Here is a 14,889-nt window from a genome sequence, read left to right as displayed (position 1 = left end):
AGGGATGCTAACAACTGATCAGTGATCGATTTATTGTCAAAATTAATTTTTCATCAATAGCCCTTATTGATGGACGTTTAGTTTTGAGGCACATACAGCTAAAGTGCATAACATTCATTTACCTATTGTATACCTAAATGTAGTATATCTTCAGGTGGTATGGGAATTGTATGTGTGTCATTCTGAACAAAATCTTTTTAACATAAAGAGGATAAAACAGTAAAACTGTAATGAAAAAGAAACTCACTCTTTTTTGAGGCACGCGGTTGAGAATGGGGCTGTAAGCCAATTCCTCCAGCAGGGATGCCGTATGTACTGATCCTCTGCACCAGGCTTGCTACATTCCCTGATGCTCGCCGCTGTATCGTACTCTCCTCTTTCACCTCCTTCGCTTCTTTAGGCTCCTTTGACTCCTCTTTGGACTTCGGCTCATCTTTTCTCACCTCCTTGATTATAAAAAAAACAATAGAAATCTCATATATTAATCTTTGTTGATACTATGTAAGTTTTAGTTTTTAATGCATTAAAATGATAAAAGTATAAGTAGCTTTGCAAATCTTAGTACAAGCATATTTGGAAAATAAATGCTCCCATTGGGGCCAAAATGCGAATTTATCACATAAGTAAATCTTTATACTTGACCCACCCGTCTGCGAAAAGCGTTTAATCATTCAAAATACAAAAAACTTGCGTGTGATCATCACTAAAATGACATTGTTATATTGATCATATCTTAAATGACATTCGAACATTATTTCATCCATATTGCTCAGTTATTTCCACATCAATGTTGAAATATATGTATTTAAATACACATTTTGTAAATTTCTAAAATGTGATGGCTCATCTTCAATGTAGTTATTTTACACCAGAGTCAGAAAACATATGCAAACATGAATATCCATCTATGCTCTAGTGTTGGGGGCATATGTAGATATAGTACAATACTGTGATTTTTCAGCAGAAATACATTATTGATACACAGATGCCAGTATCAACATTTGACCAATATTTTGTTATACTATTTATACAAGACAGGCATAAATGGCAACTGAAGAATTATGCATGCGTAATGATGATGTCATATAGAAGCACTCCAACTCAACCTGAGCGCATGTGATTACATGTTTACTGCAGCTGTTTGTAACACATGCTTCCATACACAAAACATTAAAGGGGTGGTTTGATTCATTTCTGACAAAAGAGTCGATAGTTCTGGTTCACTTCTCTGTTGAAGATCAAGAAATATTATTTTAGAAATATAATGAATTTAATTATTTATTCACATATCATAATTTTTAAGGCAACTTTAATTATTATTATTACATCAGTGCAAATCAACTGATTAATAATGTAGGTTTCTTTTTAAAAACTTTATATATTAAATCAAATTATATTTTAAAAATGGCATTTTAATTTAAAGCTATTATTAACGTTAATTGAAAATGTTAATATATAACATGATAATAATAGAAAAAATATATTGGCAAAAAAAAATAAAAAATTCATATTAATTTGAAAATGCTAGTAGTAGTATTTTTCATTTTTCTTTAATTTTATGACATCAAAAGACATCCTGAGACTGAGAGTGGCTTAACTGCATCAGATCTGCATGTTAGTTTACACTTTACAGCGGATAAGTCCAGTTTGAATTTGCAGTCTCTAACTCATAATAAAACCGGCTCCAGTGTCCTGATTGACACACTGGAGTGAAATGACATATCTGCTTGTTAAGTGTGAAATCATGCAAAGCAGCTTTCAGGTCCAAACGCTCTATCAAACTGTATGGAGAGACTCAACAAATGGTATAATAACTAAATAAATAAAATCGTTGGTTGGTTGGTTCAAGCATCGCCTCGGTCACTTGTCATTTCTGTGTGGAGTTTGCATGTTCCCATCGTGTTGTGTGGGTTTCCTCCAGGTGCTCCGGTTTCCCCCACAGTCCAAAGACATGCACTATAGGTGAATTGGGTAGGCTAAATTGTCCATAGTGTATGTGTGTGAATGAGTCTATGGATGTTTCCCAGAGATGGGTTGCAGCTGCATAAAACATATGCTGTATAAGTTGGCGGCTCATTTTGCTGTGGCGACCCCAGAATAATAAAGAGACTATGCCAAAAAGAAAATGAATGAATGAATGAATGACATATAATACAACTAAAAAAGTAATCAGAACATTGAAGATAATTTGAACTCAAATGGATATGTCTGAGGCCCCGTTTACACTAATGCGTTTTAGTTTGAAAACGCATAAGTTTTGCTAAGGTTACGCCAACCGTCCACACTACGCCGGAGTTCTCGAGCGCCGAAAACAGAGCGTTTCGAAAACGCTAGTGAGGCCGTTTTCATTCTGAAACGCTGCTGCTCCGTATCAGTGTGGATGATGGAAAACGGAAACATCTGAAAACGGAAACGGCTGTCTGATTGGGGCTTTTCCTCAATATTAAGTAGCCTAACACACGCAGTTCAGTCCTGCATCCTCTCCTTGTAAGTTCAGACTTTGCAAGTTTGATCAAGGCTGCAGTCTCTTCTTCTCAGTTTGATATAGAAAACAAACTATACCGAGGACACGGGTAAATCTTCAAAGGGAACAGTGTACTTTATAACTTCATTCACATCACCCTACGTTGTTTCACTTTTTCAACAATAAAATGTAAACATGATTTAAGGAACTGCCTATTTTCATTTTAATATTAGCAACTTAACAGACAGCAGAAATGTTGAAGCGTCGTGCTGTATATATGAGCGTCATCTTCACTGTGTGGATATTTATAACAAAACGGAGCCTATAACAAAAACTGCCTCCTTTCAATTTCAGTGAAAATACGAAACATATAACCTCTCTTTTGCTGAATATCAGTTTTAATAATCGATAATGGCCATTACTATAACATACAATAAGTTTATACATTATAGAAAAAAAATGCAAGCGATCAGTCAAAATACAGAATGTAGGCTACGTGGTTACATTAATCATTAACTTATCTTTGCGCTCAGCCTAAACACGTTACCTGAGAACAAGTAATAGATTCCAATGACCAAAGTCTGGAAATATGTCATTAGATAAAGACAACAAGATGAATGAAATATCCCGTTTAATAAATATGGTGAGATTAGATCCAGCGGGAGATGCTTGATGAGAAGTCCGACTAGCACAACTCTCATCTGGGTAGATGGGCTGCAGCGCTTGCCCGAGAGTGTTCATGTGTGGTCACGTGATGTGCGTTTTCAGCGTTTTGGTGTGGACGGAGAGCTGTTCAGAAACGCTGGGTAAAACGCAAGTGTGGACGCAGATTGTTTCCATTCTAAAACGCCGTTTTAAAACTAAAACGCACTAGTGTAAACGAGGCCTGAGAGACTTTCACTAAGTAAAGCGGCTTTTGTAAGTGTTCATTTTACAATGCATCAATACAATGCTACTTCAACATAATTCACACCCACATTATCAAGAACTTCACACTCCCAAACTTCAAACTCCCAGTTAACACCTACATTCACTGTTTCCAAAGGCATGTAGATTCAGCAACACCACAGCCTTCCTCACAGACACATTCAGAAAAAAAGTGAAAAGCGAGAGAGAAAGAGAGAGAGAGAGAGAGAGAGAGAGAGAGAGAGAGAGAGAGAGAGAGAGAGAGAGAGAGAGAGAGAGAGAGAGAAAACAGAAACAAATGAGAAATCAGATCTCAAGTGACTACAGACACACAAAGAAACATGTCTTCAACCCATCCCATTAAAACTTGCTCTGTGCTTCTCTCTCTCAAAGACTAAATACACATTTATGGATGTACGGGTGATTAGTGGTCCTAAGTATAAAACTTGTATACTATTAATGACCATAAACAAAACTCTTACAAATTATGAATCATTTCCTGTGAACCACTTCAAAAAAGTGAAAATATTTAGTATTTTTTGCAATTTCGTTGGAGAACTTAAATAATACAGTATTCAGAATTACAATGACATTATTAAAACTACTTTTTACTATTTTAAAGTACTATTTTTAACAGCATCTGCATTTTATCAACTAGGAAAACTCAACTACAACACGGAAATACATATTAACATGGAAATATATATACCCATTAACAATGGAAATACATAGTACTAACTAAAAGCATCTTTTTGTGGGTATACCCTGTGGTTTTTGGATTAATTCCTGTGTTATAATATGCCATAGAGGTATTTAGTACAATGACAATTATTGAGTAATATTTCAAATTACTACAGTATTGCCATAATCCTGCCCTTTTTACCCTGGTTTAGATAGGTACAGAGAGAAAGGCATGTGGAGCAGTGCAGAGTTTCCTGGAGAATGGTTAATGCCACAGGCTGCATCCGCTCCAAACTTCCTGTCTGAGATGCTGACAAAGAAATTCCTTTTTCTTCCTCCCCGCTCCACAACAACTAAATTGAGGTCAGATTCTCAACCTGCTAAAGCTCATAATATTCTTATAATGAGTTTTAAAACAATGCTACCACAACAAACATCATTTCACTCATATTAAGGTTTCTTTCAATGGGATTTGTGACACGCATCTATACAGTGGAGTGTCAAAATTAATTGTTTCTTCGGTGGGCTGTGATGTAGATGTGGACAATTCTGTATCGGTTCAGTAATAGATTACAACCGATTATTACGCACTGACGTCATATATCTCATATGCGCTATATTGCGGTAGCTTACGATGGCGAGGGAGGTGAGTGCAAGTAATTAAAACGTTCCAACTACTTAATGCAGAAGCTCTGCACAATTCACTGTGCGCGTGTGTTTGCTAGATAATCTTTCATTGACACTGAAGTTACAGAAGAAGCCCTTCACTGCTGGAGAAAATGAAAAGTAAACTCCATTTCTACTTCTCTCTCTCTCACTGTGGACATCTGACCTGTTGGCGTAAGGTAATTTCCTCTCCTCTCAGCAGTTACAGCGATACCTGTGGATCCAGACACAAGCGCGTTTCTGCAGAGCGAGTTTTCTTCTCCATGTCTATCATGGATCAGTGCTTCCGTTTATAAGTGTTACCCATTGGTGAACAGCACCAGCCCTTTCTGTTGAGCGCGTGACCAATCATAGGGGAGTAAGAACTCGCTCGACAAGGCTCGGAAAGCGAGTGGGATGTTTACATTTGTTTATTTGCTATAACTGCTCATGTCATGCACTTTAAAGGTACGGTTCATATCTGAATGTTGGTATAAAAGGACAAAATTGTATTAGAGATAATATATAAATGTAAATATATTTATAAATTTTAATACAAGAATTGTTGTGCTGTGAAGTTAAAATTTTAATTATGTATGGAAAGAATAGTCAATGCACCAAGATGCACTGAGATATTAAATTGAATTGAAGGCATGAATCATAACCGAACCGTGAGACTAGTGTAGGTTCACACTTCTACTATACAGCACATGATATGTTCAACGCAATCTCATGGCAATACGTAACTTTTTGATTTAGTGGCTAATTTGTATGAATTTGTAAGATCTCATTCATACAATTTAGTATGATTTGCTCATTCCCTCAATGACGGTAGGGTTTAGGGGCAGGATTGGCTTCCACATCTCCTTTTGAACGAATTGGAATGAACGAATGTATGAATTTGTATGAATTGGCCAATTAACTGACAAAACGTAAAATAGTTGCGCTTCTTCGTCAGATCAGGCTGGATATGTTATATCAAAGACTATAGAATACACTGGACATGTCACTTGTATAGTTTTGAATAGAGAAAAGTGTAATGGTCGATTTGGCAAATGAAGCCCCTCCTACTAGTACAGAAGCCAATCATCAATCAGTATAGACTGACGATTCTCTGGGGGAAGGGGCTCAAACCAGACATATGTTTTTCTGCAGAGGTTATTAATTCTCTAGGTTCAGCAAATGCACATGATACAATGTATCAGAACACTATCATCTTTTAGCTTGAAGAAAGATGTTTTTTTGAGTTTTAAGAGAGTTCTACTTTGATCACTGTGATTATTGACTGCACTTACAAATATATTTTTATTTTTATTTATACTATTTACACATTTTTTATGTAATTGCCTCTCAGTTCAATTTCTAGGAAAACATTTTGCAGGTTCGATGTTTATTACTGCAGACAGTTTATTAAGATATACATTTTATTTCAAAGTTCAAGTTGATTCTAAAATGCGCCTACATTTTGTGATAAAAAAGAGACAAATTTTCAACATGTATTTTATCATTGAAGATTTCTTTAAAATCTCGTCTCATCTTGTTCTCGTGAACACAGTCTTGTATCTCGTGCCATACGTATCTTATCACACCCCTAGAATTTAAGACATGTTCTGCAAGTTAAAAATGTTTCCAATGTTACTGGTTAAAACCTAAAGTGGCAATGAGGTCTTAAAATGTATGGAAAGAGTATTAAAATGTCTTGAGAGATATTGAATTTAACTCCATGAATCCTGTACATACCATGAAAAATATGTTTTTTTATGTGGTAGCATTTGTTAATGACCAATTAAAGAACATTTCACTCGTACCAGAACATCTAAATCATGTTGATTTTTTTAAAAACGTGATCAAATTGCTACCATCAAAATACTGACTAATAGAATGCAAGTGAAGGCTTCTAGTAGTTTTTGAGGTTACAAAAATGTGTGCAAAAAACTGACATGAAAACTGTGCTAGTTACGTTTTGTATGAAATAAACCGAGATCCTGTGGTCATTAAAAATCCCATGGCACTTCTGTCGGCGCCAAAAGCCAAGTAGTAAGTGCGTCGACACATAGCACCAAGGTGCTCACGGCGACAAGAGTTCGATTCCCAGCAATAAGTTCTTTGCCGATCCTTCCCCTGTCTCTGCTCCCCACACTTTCCTGTCTGTGAAATCTCCACTGTCCTATCCCAATAAAGGTGAAAAAAATCTCATGGCACTTCTCTTAAAGGGTAGGGGTGTAAGGCCATTGTCCTGGCCAAATTCTTTCCATCGGCCCTCAACCATCATGGCCTCCCAATCATGCCCATCCATCGAATTGGCTCAATCACTGTCTCCGCCACCAATAGCTAGTGAGTGATGAGCGAATGTTGTCCTGTAGCTGCCGTTGCATTGTCCAAGTGGATGCTGCACACTTCCATGACAAATATTATCACACCTTCAAATGAGGAAAGTCTATTTTTTTTCTATCCACCTCAAGCTTAATGAACTCTTAGTTCCCTTTTACCAACAAGACTAAAAACCTTTACTGTGTAGTCTCTTGTAGCTCTGTTAGCATTACCCTACAGTTGCACAAACTGAAATTATGAAATGAAAACATGTCCAAAGGAAATTTCAGGCAATTGGAGAAAGCAATTGTTCTGCAAAACTGCAATAGAAACAGTTTTAGCTTCACTGTAAAAAAAAATGTGAGACAAGATTTTTTTGTTGATTTTACTTATTTTTATAAAAAAAATAGACATATAACAATAGAAAATGTGTCTAGCACTTTTATCAATTAAATATAAAACATTCTGGCTATACTTGTGTAAATTAAGAGTTATTTTGTATCTCATTTATTGATCACTTAGGGTCATAAGTTGAACTATTTTTGGTTTACATTTCAATGCATGTTGCCTGCACATTTGTTCAGCACTTTACCCTTGATTCTGAATTATTTTGTTGATTTTTATTTATTTAAATGTATTTTCGGTTCAAAGATGATACTTTACATTAATTTTAGATTTTTGATTTTCTGCAAGTTAATGTTGCACACCAAATGTTCGAAAACATTTATGACAACAGTGTTTATTTCTTATGGGAATGGCATGTATATTTGCAGTATGTCTTGCTGGATGCTAAAATTAAAGCTGAATACTTCAAATTAATTTATTATATATCATTTCAATCAGTATATGTCACTTTTGTGGTTTAAGTTTCACGAAAACCTTTGGCGTTTCATTTGTTGTGCTTCATTGTCCACAGTTATATACATTTCCTATTGATTGTTTATTTAAGACAGCTTTTGGCCCCCTAAATCAATTATTCAGCAAGTTTTTTATTCATTTTATTTCATTTGGACATTTAGTCAATCATAAGTATTTAAAAGAAAACATTTCTTAGTCTTTAGTCTCGTTGCCATAGTGACATGTTCTGAGAATAGAACGCGTTCTAAAGTGTTCTTGAAGCCTTGCATCACAGAAAATCTCTAGTTGGTTTGTTGTAGTGGAGTCAAATAAGTTGTGTCTTTGGATTTTCAGCGTTTTAATACTTGAAAATGGAAGTTGAAATCTCTTGCCAGATCACCAAGCGCCAGAAAAAAGCGCAGCAGGGCAAAGAAAGGCCTGGGAACGGCACTAATAGTGAGTCATATTTACATTGTGATATGAATATCCAGTGTTTTCCTGACATAATATTATACTTACTGTTAAAAAACAATGTTTGTACAGTGTAAATGTTTGTACATTATAATAGACAGCTGGTTGAATTCCTGTTTTTGTAAAGAGCTCTGTTAACAAATTCCTGTAAAATCTACTTCAACTTGCTTGCAGCAGTTCGCCAGTAACTTACAGAAAATCAATTACAGCTGTAAACACTGTATTTACAACTACAGCCCTATTTATCTTGCTGTATATGTATTTATAGAACTGTATGTATATCTTCACTGTAATAGAGTAATTTTCACAAAGCAACTTTAAAATACAGTAACATACTGCTTAAATGTCTTACAGTAAAATACAGTTCATATTACAGTTAAATTCTGTTATTTACAAAAATGGTTAAAAGTTACTGTGCTACACAGCCAATGACTAGTAGAAAAAGAATATGCTGAAATAGTGAATGTTACATATTGAGGTCCCTTTATGAATTGGTATTTATTTTCTCAAATATTATTAGGCTATTATTGCATTCAAGTGCATCTTAATGAAATGCTTTGTGTAAATGAATGTTGCATCTCATTTTCAGCTTGTCTGATTCAACTTTAGTCTAAAATCCTTTGATAAATTGAAGTATTTAATTTCTATTTTAAAAAAGTGCACTGAACATGCATTTTTTTAGATTGTTTGGTGCACAGACCAGTTATATTAACGTGAAAATAAAAAAATATAATGTTATTAAAATTAATTAAAATAAATGATAATAAAATACAAAAAAAATGGGAAATTTCATAGTTAAAGTACGTTTAGTGCAGCAAAAAAATGGTGAATTTGTGGTAACCTTAGTTTAGCTACAATAACTTCTTAATGTTTATGTATTAATATATACATTTTGTGCAACCATTTCTCTTTTTAACAGACGAGAAGGACAAGGTGCAGAAGCAAAAAAAGAAAAAGAAGAAGAGCAGGGTTGGCTCTTTTATCAGAGCTGCCCTAAAATGGTTTTGCTTCTCTCCAAGAAATGAGCCGTTTCAACTTTCATCCTCTGATGGTAAATGATGGTTTCTGCATCTAAACATTTTATCTACTGCATCTAAAGCCTATCATGTTAGAAATAAACTGTTTTCACACTCTCCTTTATCTGGAGTTTAACCTCTCCTTGAAACTGACTGTGTACTATGTGCAAACTGCAATTGTTTTTTTTTAACAGACTACGAGAATGAGGTCTATCAGAAAATGATGGTGAAAGTGGAAGAAGAGAAGGAGATGATGGAGGAGGTGGTGGAGAAGGTGGAGGTGGTGGAGAAGGTGGAGAAAGTGACAAAAGAAGAAGATAAAATTTTGGAGAAAGAGGAGGAGGTGGTGATTGAACTGGAGGAGGTGAAGGAGAAAGAGAAAGATAACACAAATGAAGAGAAGCCAGAGGAGGAAGGGAAGCGAAAGAGAAAAAAGAAAAACATTAGCAGCCGATTGTCAGAAGAGGAGTTTTGGAGGAGGAAAATAGAGGAGGAGAGGGTGGAGGAGAAAGAGGAGGAGGTGGTGATTGAACAGAAGGAGATGGAGAAAGAGAACATAAATGAAGAGAAGCCAAAGGATGAGGAGAACATGGAAGAGGAGAAAGTGAAAAAGAAAAGGAGGAGGAGGAGGAGGCCAAGAAACTGCAGTGTGGAAGAGGAGGCGGTGAAAGAAAACAAAAGTGAGGAGGTGGAAAAGAATGAAGAGAAAGAGATGAATAACATTGAAATAGAGGAGAACATGGAAGAAATGAAAGAGAAAAAGAAAAGGAGGAGAAGGAGGAGGCCAAGAAACTGCAGTGTGGAAGAGGAGGCGGTGAAAGAAAACGAAAGTGAGGAGATGGAAAAGAACGCAGAGGAGAAAGAGATGAAAGACATTGAAATAGAGGAGAACATGGAAGAAATGAAAGAGAAAAAGAAAAGGAGGAGAAGGAGGAGGCCAAGAAACTGCAGTGTGGAAGAGGAGGCGGTGAAAGAAAACGAAAGTGAGGAGATGGAAAAGAACGCAGAGGAGAAAGAGATGAAAGACATTGAAATAGAGGAGAACATGGAAGAAATGAAAGAGAAAAAGAAAAGGAGGAGAAGGAGGAGGCCAAGAAACTGCAGTGTGGAAGAGGAGGCGGTGAAAGAAAACGAAAGTGAGGAGATGGAAAAGAACGCAGAGGAGAAAGAAATTAAAGACATTGAAATAGAGGAGAACATGGAAGAAATGAAAGAGAAAAAGAAAAGGAGGAGAAGGAGGAGGCCAAGAAACTGCAGTGTGGAAGAGGAGGCGGTGAAAGAAAACGAAAGTGAGGAGATGGAAAAGAACGCAGAGGAGAAAGAGATGAAAGACATTGAAATAGAGGAGAACATGGAAGAAATGAAAGAGAAAAAGAAAAGGAGGAGAAGGAGGAGGCCAAGAAACTGCAGTGTGGAAGAGGAGGCGGTGAAAGAAAACGAAAGTGAGGAGATGGAAAAGAACGCAGAGGAGAAAGAGATGAAAGACATTGAAATAGAGGAGAACATGGAAGAGGAGAAAGTGAAAAAGAAAAGGAGGAGAAGGAGGAGGCCAAGAAACTGCAGTGTGAAAGAGGAGGCGGCGAAAGAAAATGAAAGTGAGGAGGTGGAAAAGAACGCAGAGGAGAAAGAAATTAAAGACATTGAAATAGAGGAGAACATGGAAGAAATGAAAGAGAAAAAGAAAAGGAGGAGAAGGAGGAGGCCAAGAAACTGCAGTGTGGAAGAGGAGGCGGTGAAAGAAAACGAAAGTGAGGAGATGGAAAAGAATGGTCGAAGATGGCCGAAGCTGCATTTAGAGAAGGAAAGACAATCATATGTTCATGTTCAATAAAGTTGTGTTGTACAAAAAAAAAAAAAAAACAGTGTGTTGTGTTTATCTGCTTAATCGTCTGTTTCAAAAGTGTTGAAGTTTGTGCCTGGTGTTGTGTTGATGATTATTCCCGTTTCAAAAAAGCAATTTAGAGTGTATTTACTATGTATATTATACATGTATATTACATACTAGCATGTATACATACATGCATACATACATACATACAGTAGGTGAGAGTTCAAAGTGGCTATTAACGCCGCGGCTTGTACCGCCGCCGTTTGAAATAGGTGCCGCTCTGTTTTTAGTGTATGACCGCAGTTTGTGAATGAGCCGCCAGGGGGCGCAGAGGGACGGGATGCGAACGGACAGAAATAGCCCATACAGCTACTGTGCTTGTAAATGATATTAAACAATAAGTCAAAGCATTATAATTCCTTCATTAATCATTTAAAATTTGTTAACACGCTTTATTGTAAACTTTTTAAGTGCAAAGAGGATTCGTTTTGGAAAATAAAATTGAAGAAGTAAAAGACAACTAAAATGAAAGCACAAACATTTAGTACAAATAAGTAGTCTTAAATAAATAAATAAATAAATATAGCAGCCTAAATATAGAAAGATGTTCAGTTTTTGCTATTTTGATAGGACTAAGACAAGACATTTTCATTTATGTTTTATTTCTGTTTTTATTTCCATTTTCGTTGTTGATTATATTTTACTATCTCATTTATGTCTCAACAATTGCACATAATAATAAACGAATAATGAAAATAAATGAATAATGAAAATAGGCCTAAATAAATTATTTATTTAAAGACATTGCCGTACAGTACGTGAAACACTGAGAAAAATAAATTGACCTACCTTAAGCAGATCACTAAAAGTATAATAAAAATATTTTTGCCGCAGGACATAAATTAAGTCTTGCAGGTTTATTTTTAATAATTTAGTTTCAGTTCAGTTTTTTTTCAAAACGTCAATGTTCTTCTTTAAAATAGCTATAACTGTTGTGTTTTTTTGTTTGTTTTTTTACTTAATGGCTTAGTATGTTTTGTATTTTAACTTCATATTCAGTTACCTTGCATATGTGTGTGAAATATAATGCCGCATAACCGCGGAAAAAGAAGAAAAAGCTGTCAAAGGTTAGAGCTAATTCATCAAAATAAGCTATATTAAAATACAGCATTTATGTTAATACAGCCAGAGTGTGAACAAACTCAAGGCTAAGATATGTGCTTGCCTTTTAATGCATTTAAAAATATTTGCCTTTTTATAGGCTACAGGCAACTATGGTGTATAATAATGTTTTTTTTTTCTTTTTTTTGTATAGTAAAGGACAATGCACATTATGTTATTGATGTAAACTTAGGCTAAAACTTACCATTGATAAACGTGACCTACCTCAAGCAGATCACTTAAAGTATAAAAAAATAAATAAATAAATAAATATATATATATATATATATATATATATATATATATATATATATATATTTATTTATTTATTTTTTTTTTTTATACTTTAAGTGATCTGCTTGAGGTAGGTCACATATATATATATATATATATATATATATATTCTTAATAAACTTCACAGCCACAAATATAAAAAACACAACTTGTATTAAAACTGGGCGAGGATTAGAAAGAATACGATGCTTGTTATATAATTTAAATTTGATTCCAATTTCTGCAAGCACATTTTTTCACTCGCTACTCTGCCAGAAACTTTGCCGCCGGAGAGCACCTCAATAATGTAAACATTTGTTGAAGGATGGAGCGCAAGATGTGCCGAGTGGCAACATGTGAAGAACGATGGCAAAGCTAAGTGTGATTATTGTAATAAACTAAGTTATAAAGCAGAGTGGCTCGACCAACAGGACTAAGCATATGCGGTTGGCTCATTCTTCACGAATATAGAATTAAAATAATGGCGCGTTAGGTTCACTAAGCAGCGCATACTCTCCGCCTTATCGTTTATAACCAGCGGGACACGCTGCTGAAGCAGGAGAGACACTCCGTCATTCATAATCTTAGCTGATGTATCGGAGTCGAAAGAATATATCAAAGAGGAATTTTCTTTTAACAGTCCCGATATGTTTAATCTTTTTTATTTTTTTCCGTGTCATTTCTCTTCAGCAAATTATATATTTTTTAAAGCTGCTTGATTCTTTTAAAACCGAAAGCAGAGCCCGTGGTGTTTTTCATAAGATACTCCTTAATGAATGTTTTAATTTTTTTATTAAAGTCTTTAATGTGCTTTTTGATAGTTTTATTTTATTTCAAGCAGCATCTAAATGCGAATTTATCCTCAAAACTTGGCATGAGAGCGATGCAAGTCATGTGTGGCATAATTGCCTTTTTTCCCCTGCGCATGCGAGATCAATTTCTGATCTTTTTGCAACTAAAATGAAAGCATAAACATTCAGTACAAATAAGTAGTCTTAAATAAATAAATAAATAAATAAAGCAGTCTTTTAACCTAAATATAGAGAGATGTTCAGTGTTTGCTATTTTGACAGGACTAAGACATTTTCATTTATGTTTTTATTTCTGTTTTTACTTATATTTTCGTTGTTGATTATAGTTTACTATCTCATTTTATGTTTCAACAATTGTAGATAATAATAAACGAATAATGAAAATTAATGAATAATAAAAATAGGCCTAGATAAATTATTTATTTAAAGACACTGCCGACATTGAGCTTAAGTTGAATGTAGCTTCATCAAAAGCAAAAAATAAATAAATAAATTGACCTATTTTAAGCAGATCATAATACAAATATTTTTGCCGCAGGACATAAATTAAGTCTAGCAGGTTTATTTTTTAATAATTTAGTTTCAGTTCAGTTTTTTTTTTTTTTCAAAACGTCAATGTTCTCCTTTAAAGTAGCTATTTTTTTTTTTTTTTACTTAATGGCTCAGTATGTTTTGTATTTGAATTTCAATTTCAGTCACCTTGCATATGCGTGTGAAATAGGCTATAATGCGAGCATAACTGCTGAAAAAGAAGAAAAAGCTGTCAGTTAGAGCTAATTCATCGAAATAAGCTATATTAAAATACAGCATGCATGTTAATACAGGCAGAATGTGAACAAACTCAAGGTACGGCTAAGATATGCGCTTGCTTTTTAATGCATTTAAAAAGATTTGCGGCCATTTTATAGGCTACAGGCTACTATGGTGTATAACAGTGTTTTTTTTTTTTGTATGGTAAAGGACAATGCACATTGATTTGAAACTTTTAATTGCATTTTTATGTCCTGTAAATAATAAAAGTTGAATAAGATTAATAAAAACGAATCTGAATACCTGCAAACAGGGCCACAGTTAGGCTACTTTTTTTTTCACTGACTGGCATGACTGGCAAACGCGTCAGAAAAAAAACTGCTGAATCTCTGCAAATATTTGGTTAACTTATAAAACAAATGTATGGTTTAGTGATGTTAGTAATGCATGGAAAAATGCAAAGCAGAATTATTAAAGTTATTATTTCATTGATCTGAACATAACCATTTATAATATAATTACTAACCCGTCGTCTAAAATATTAAAATAATAAAATAGTCTATTATTTTATTCGTGGCTAGAGCTTGATTAAATTGATTAACAAGCCATGTGCTTTTGTTTGTTTGTTCTCGGTACTGGGTATACGCAAAACATTTTCTAAAATGTCAAGCAGTATTTGTCTATAGCTTTAATTAATTCAAAATAATAAAAATAACAATAATAAAATTATAAAAA

At 34.6% G+C, this 14,889-nt stretch overlaps 3 protein-coding genes across 6 annotated transcripts in view; 2 read left to right on the top strand and 1 right to left on the bottom strand.

Annotated features, from left to right (window-relative positions):
* adgrf3b (adhesion G protein-coupled receptor F3b) overlaps positions 1-14,889 on the top strand; it is a 671,400-nt gene that overhangs the window by 245,903 nt on the left and 410,608 nt on the right. The window lies entirely within an intron of this gene.
* cd2ap (CD2-associated protein) overlaps positions 1-14,889 on the bottom strand; it is a 145,710-nt gene that overhangs the window by 57,129 nt on the left and 73,692 nt on the right. For all 4 annotated transcript variants that reach the window (XR_015517596.1, NM_001008583.2, XM_087296681.1 and 1 more), the window contains 1 exon segment: positions 248-446. Coding sequence is in view for 3 of the 4 variants with exons in the window: in NM_001008583.2 (NP_001008583.2) it covers positions 248-446 (199 nt within the window). In the remaining variant the exon portion in view is untranslated.
* Positions 5,805-11,190, top strand: LOC147839396 (uncharacterized). The gene is made up of 3 exons (XM_087298529.1): positions 5,805-8,299; positions 9,234-9,365; positions 9,525-11,190. The coding sequence occupies exons 1-3, from the start codon at positions 8,215-8,217 to the stop codon at positions 11,159-11,161; spliced, it is 1,854 nt and encodes a 617-aa protein (XP_087154655.1). The 5' UTR covers positions 5,805-8,214; the 3' UTR covers positions 11,162-11,190.

The sequence above is a fragment of the Danio rerio genome, chromosome 20 (genome assembly GCF_052040795.2).
Source record: "Danio rerio strain M-AB ecotype USA chromosome 20, GRCz13ab, whole genome shotgun sequence".
Lineage (NCBI taxonomy): Eukaryota > Metazoa > Chordata > Actinopteri > Cypriniformes > Danionidae > Danio > Danio rerio.
Note: the sequence above shows the minus strand (reverse complement) of the source record. Positions and strands in the feature narration are given on the sequence as shown.

Bases quoted from the DNA above. Each gene is read 5' to 3' on its own strand.
- LOC147839396 (XM_087298529.1), top strand. From the start codon at position 8,215: ATGGAAGTTGAAATCTCTTGCCAGATCACCAAGCGCCAGAAAAAAGCG. The intron at 8,300-9,233 runs GTGAGTCATATT...TCTTTTTAACAG, and splicing joins GCCTGGGAACGGCACTAATA to ACGAGAAGGACAAGGTGCAG. The intron at 9,366-9,524 runs GTAAATGATGGT...TTTTTTTAACAG, and splicing joins TCAACTTTCATCCTCTGATG to ACTACGAGAATGAGGTCTAT.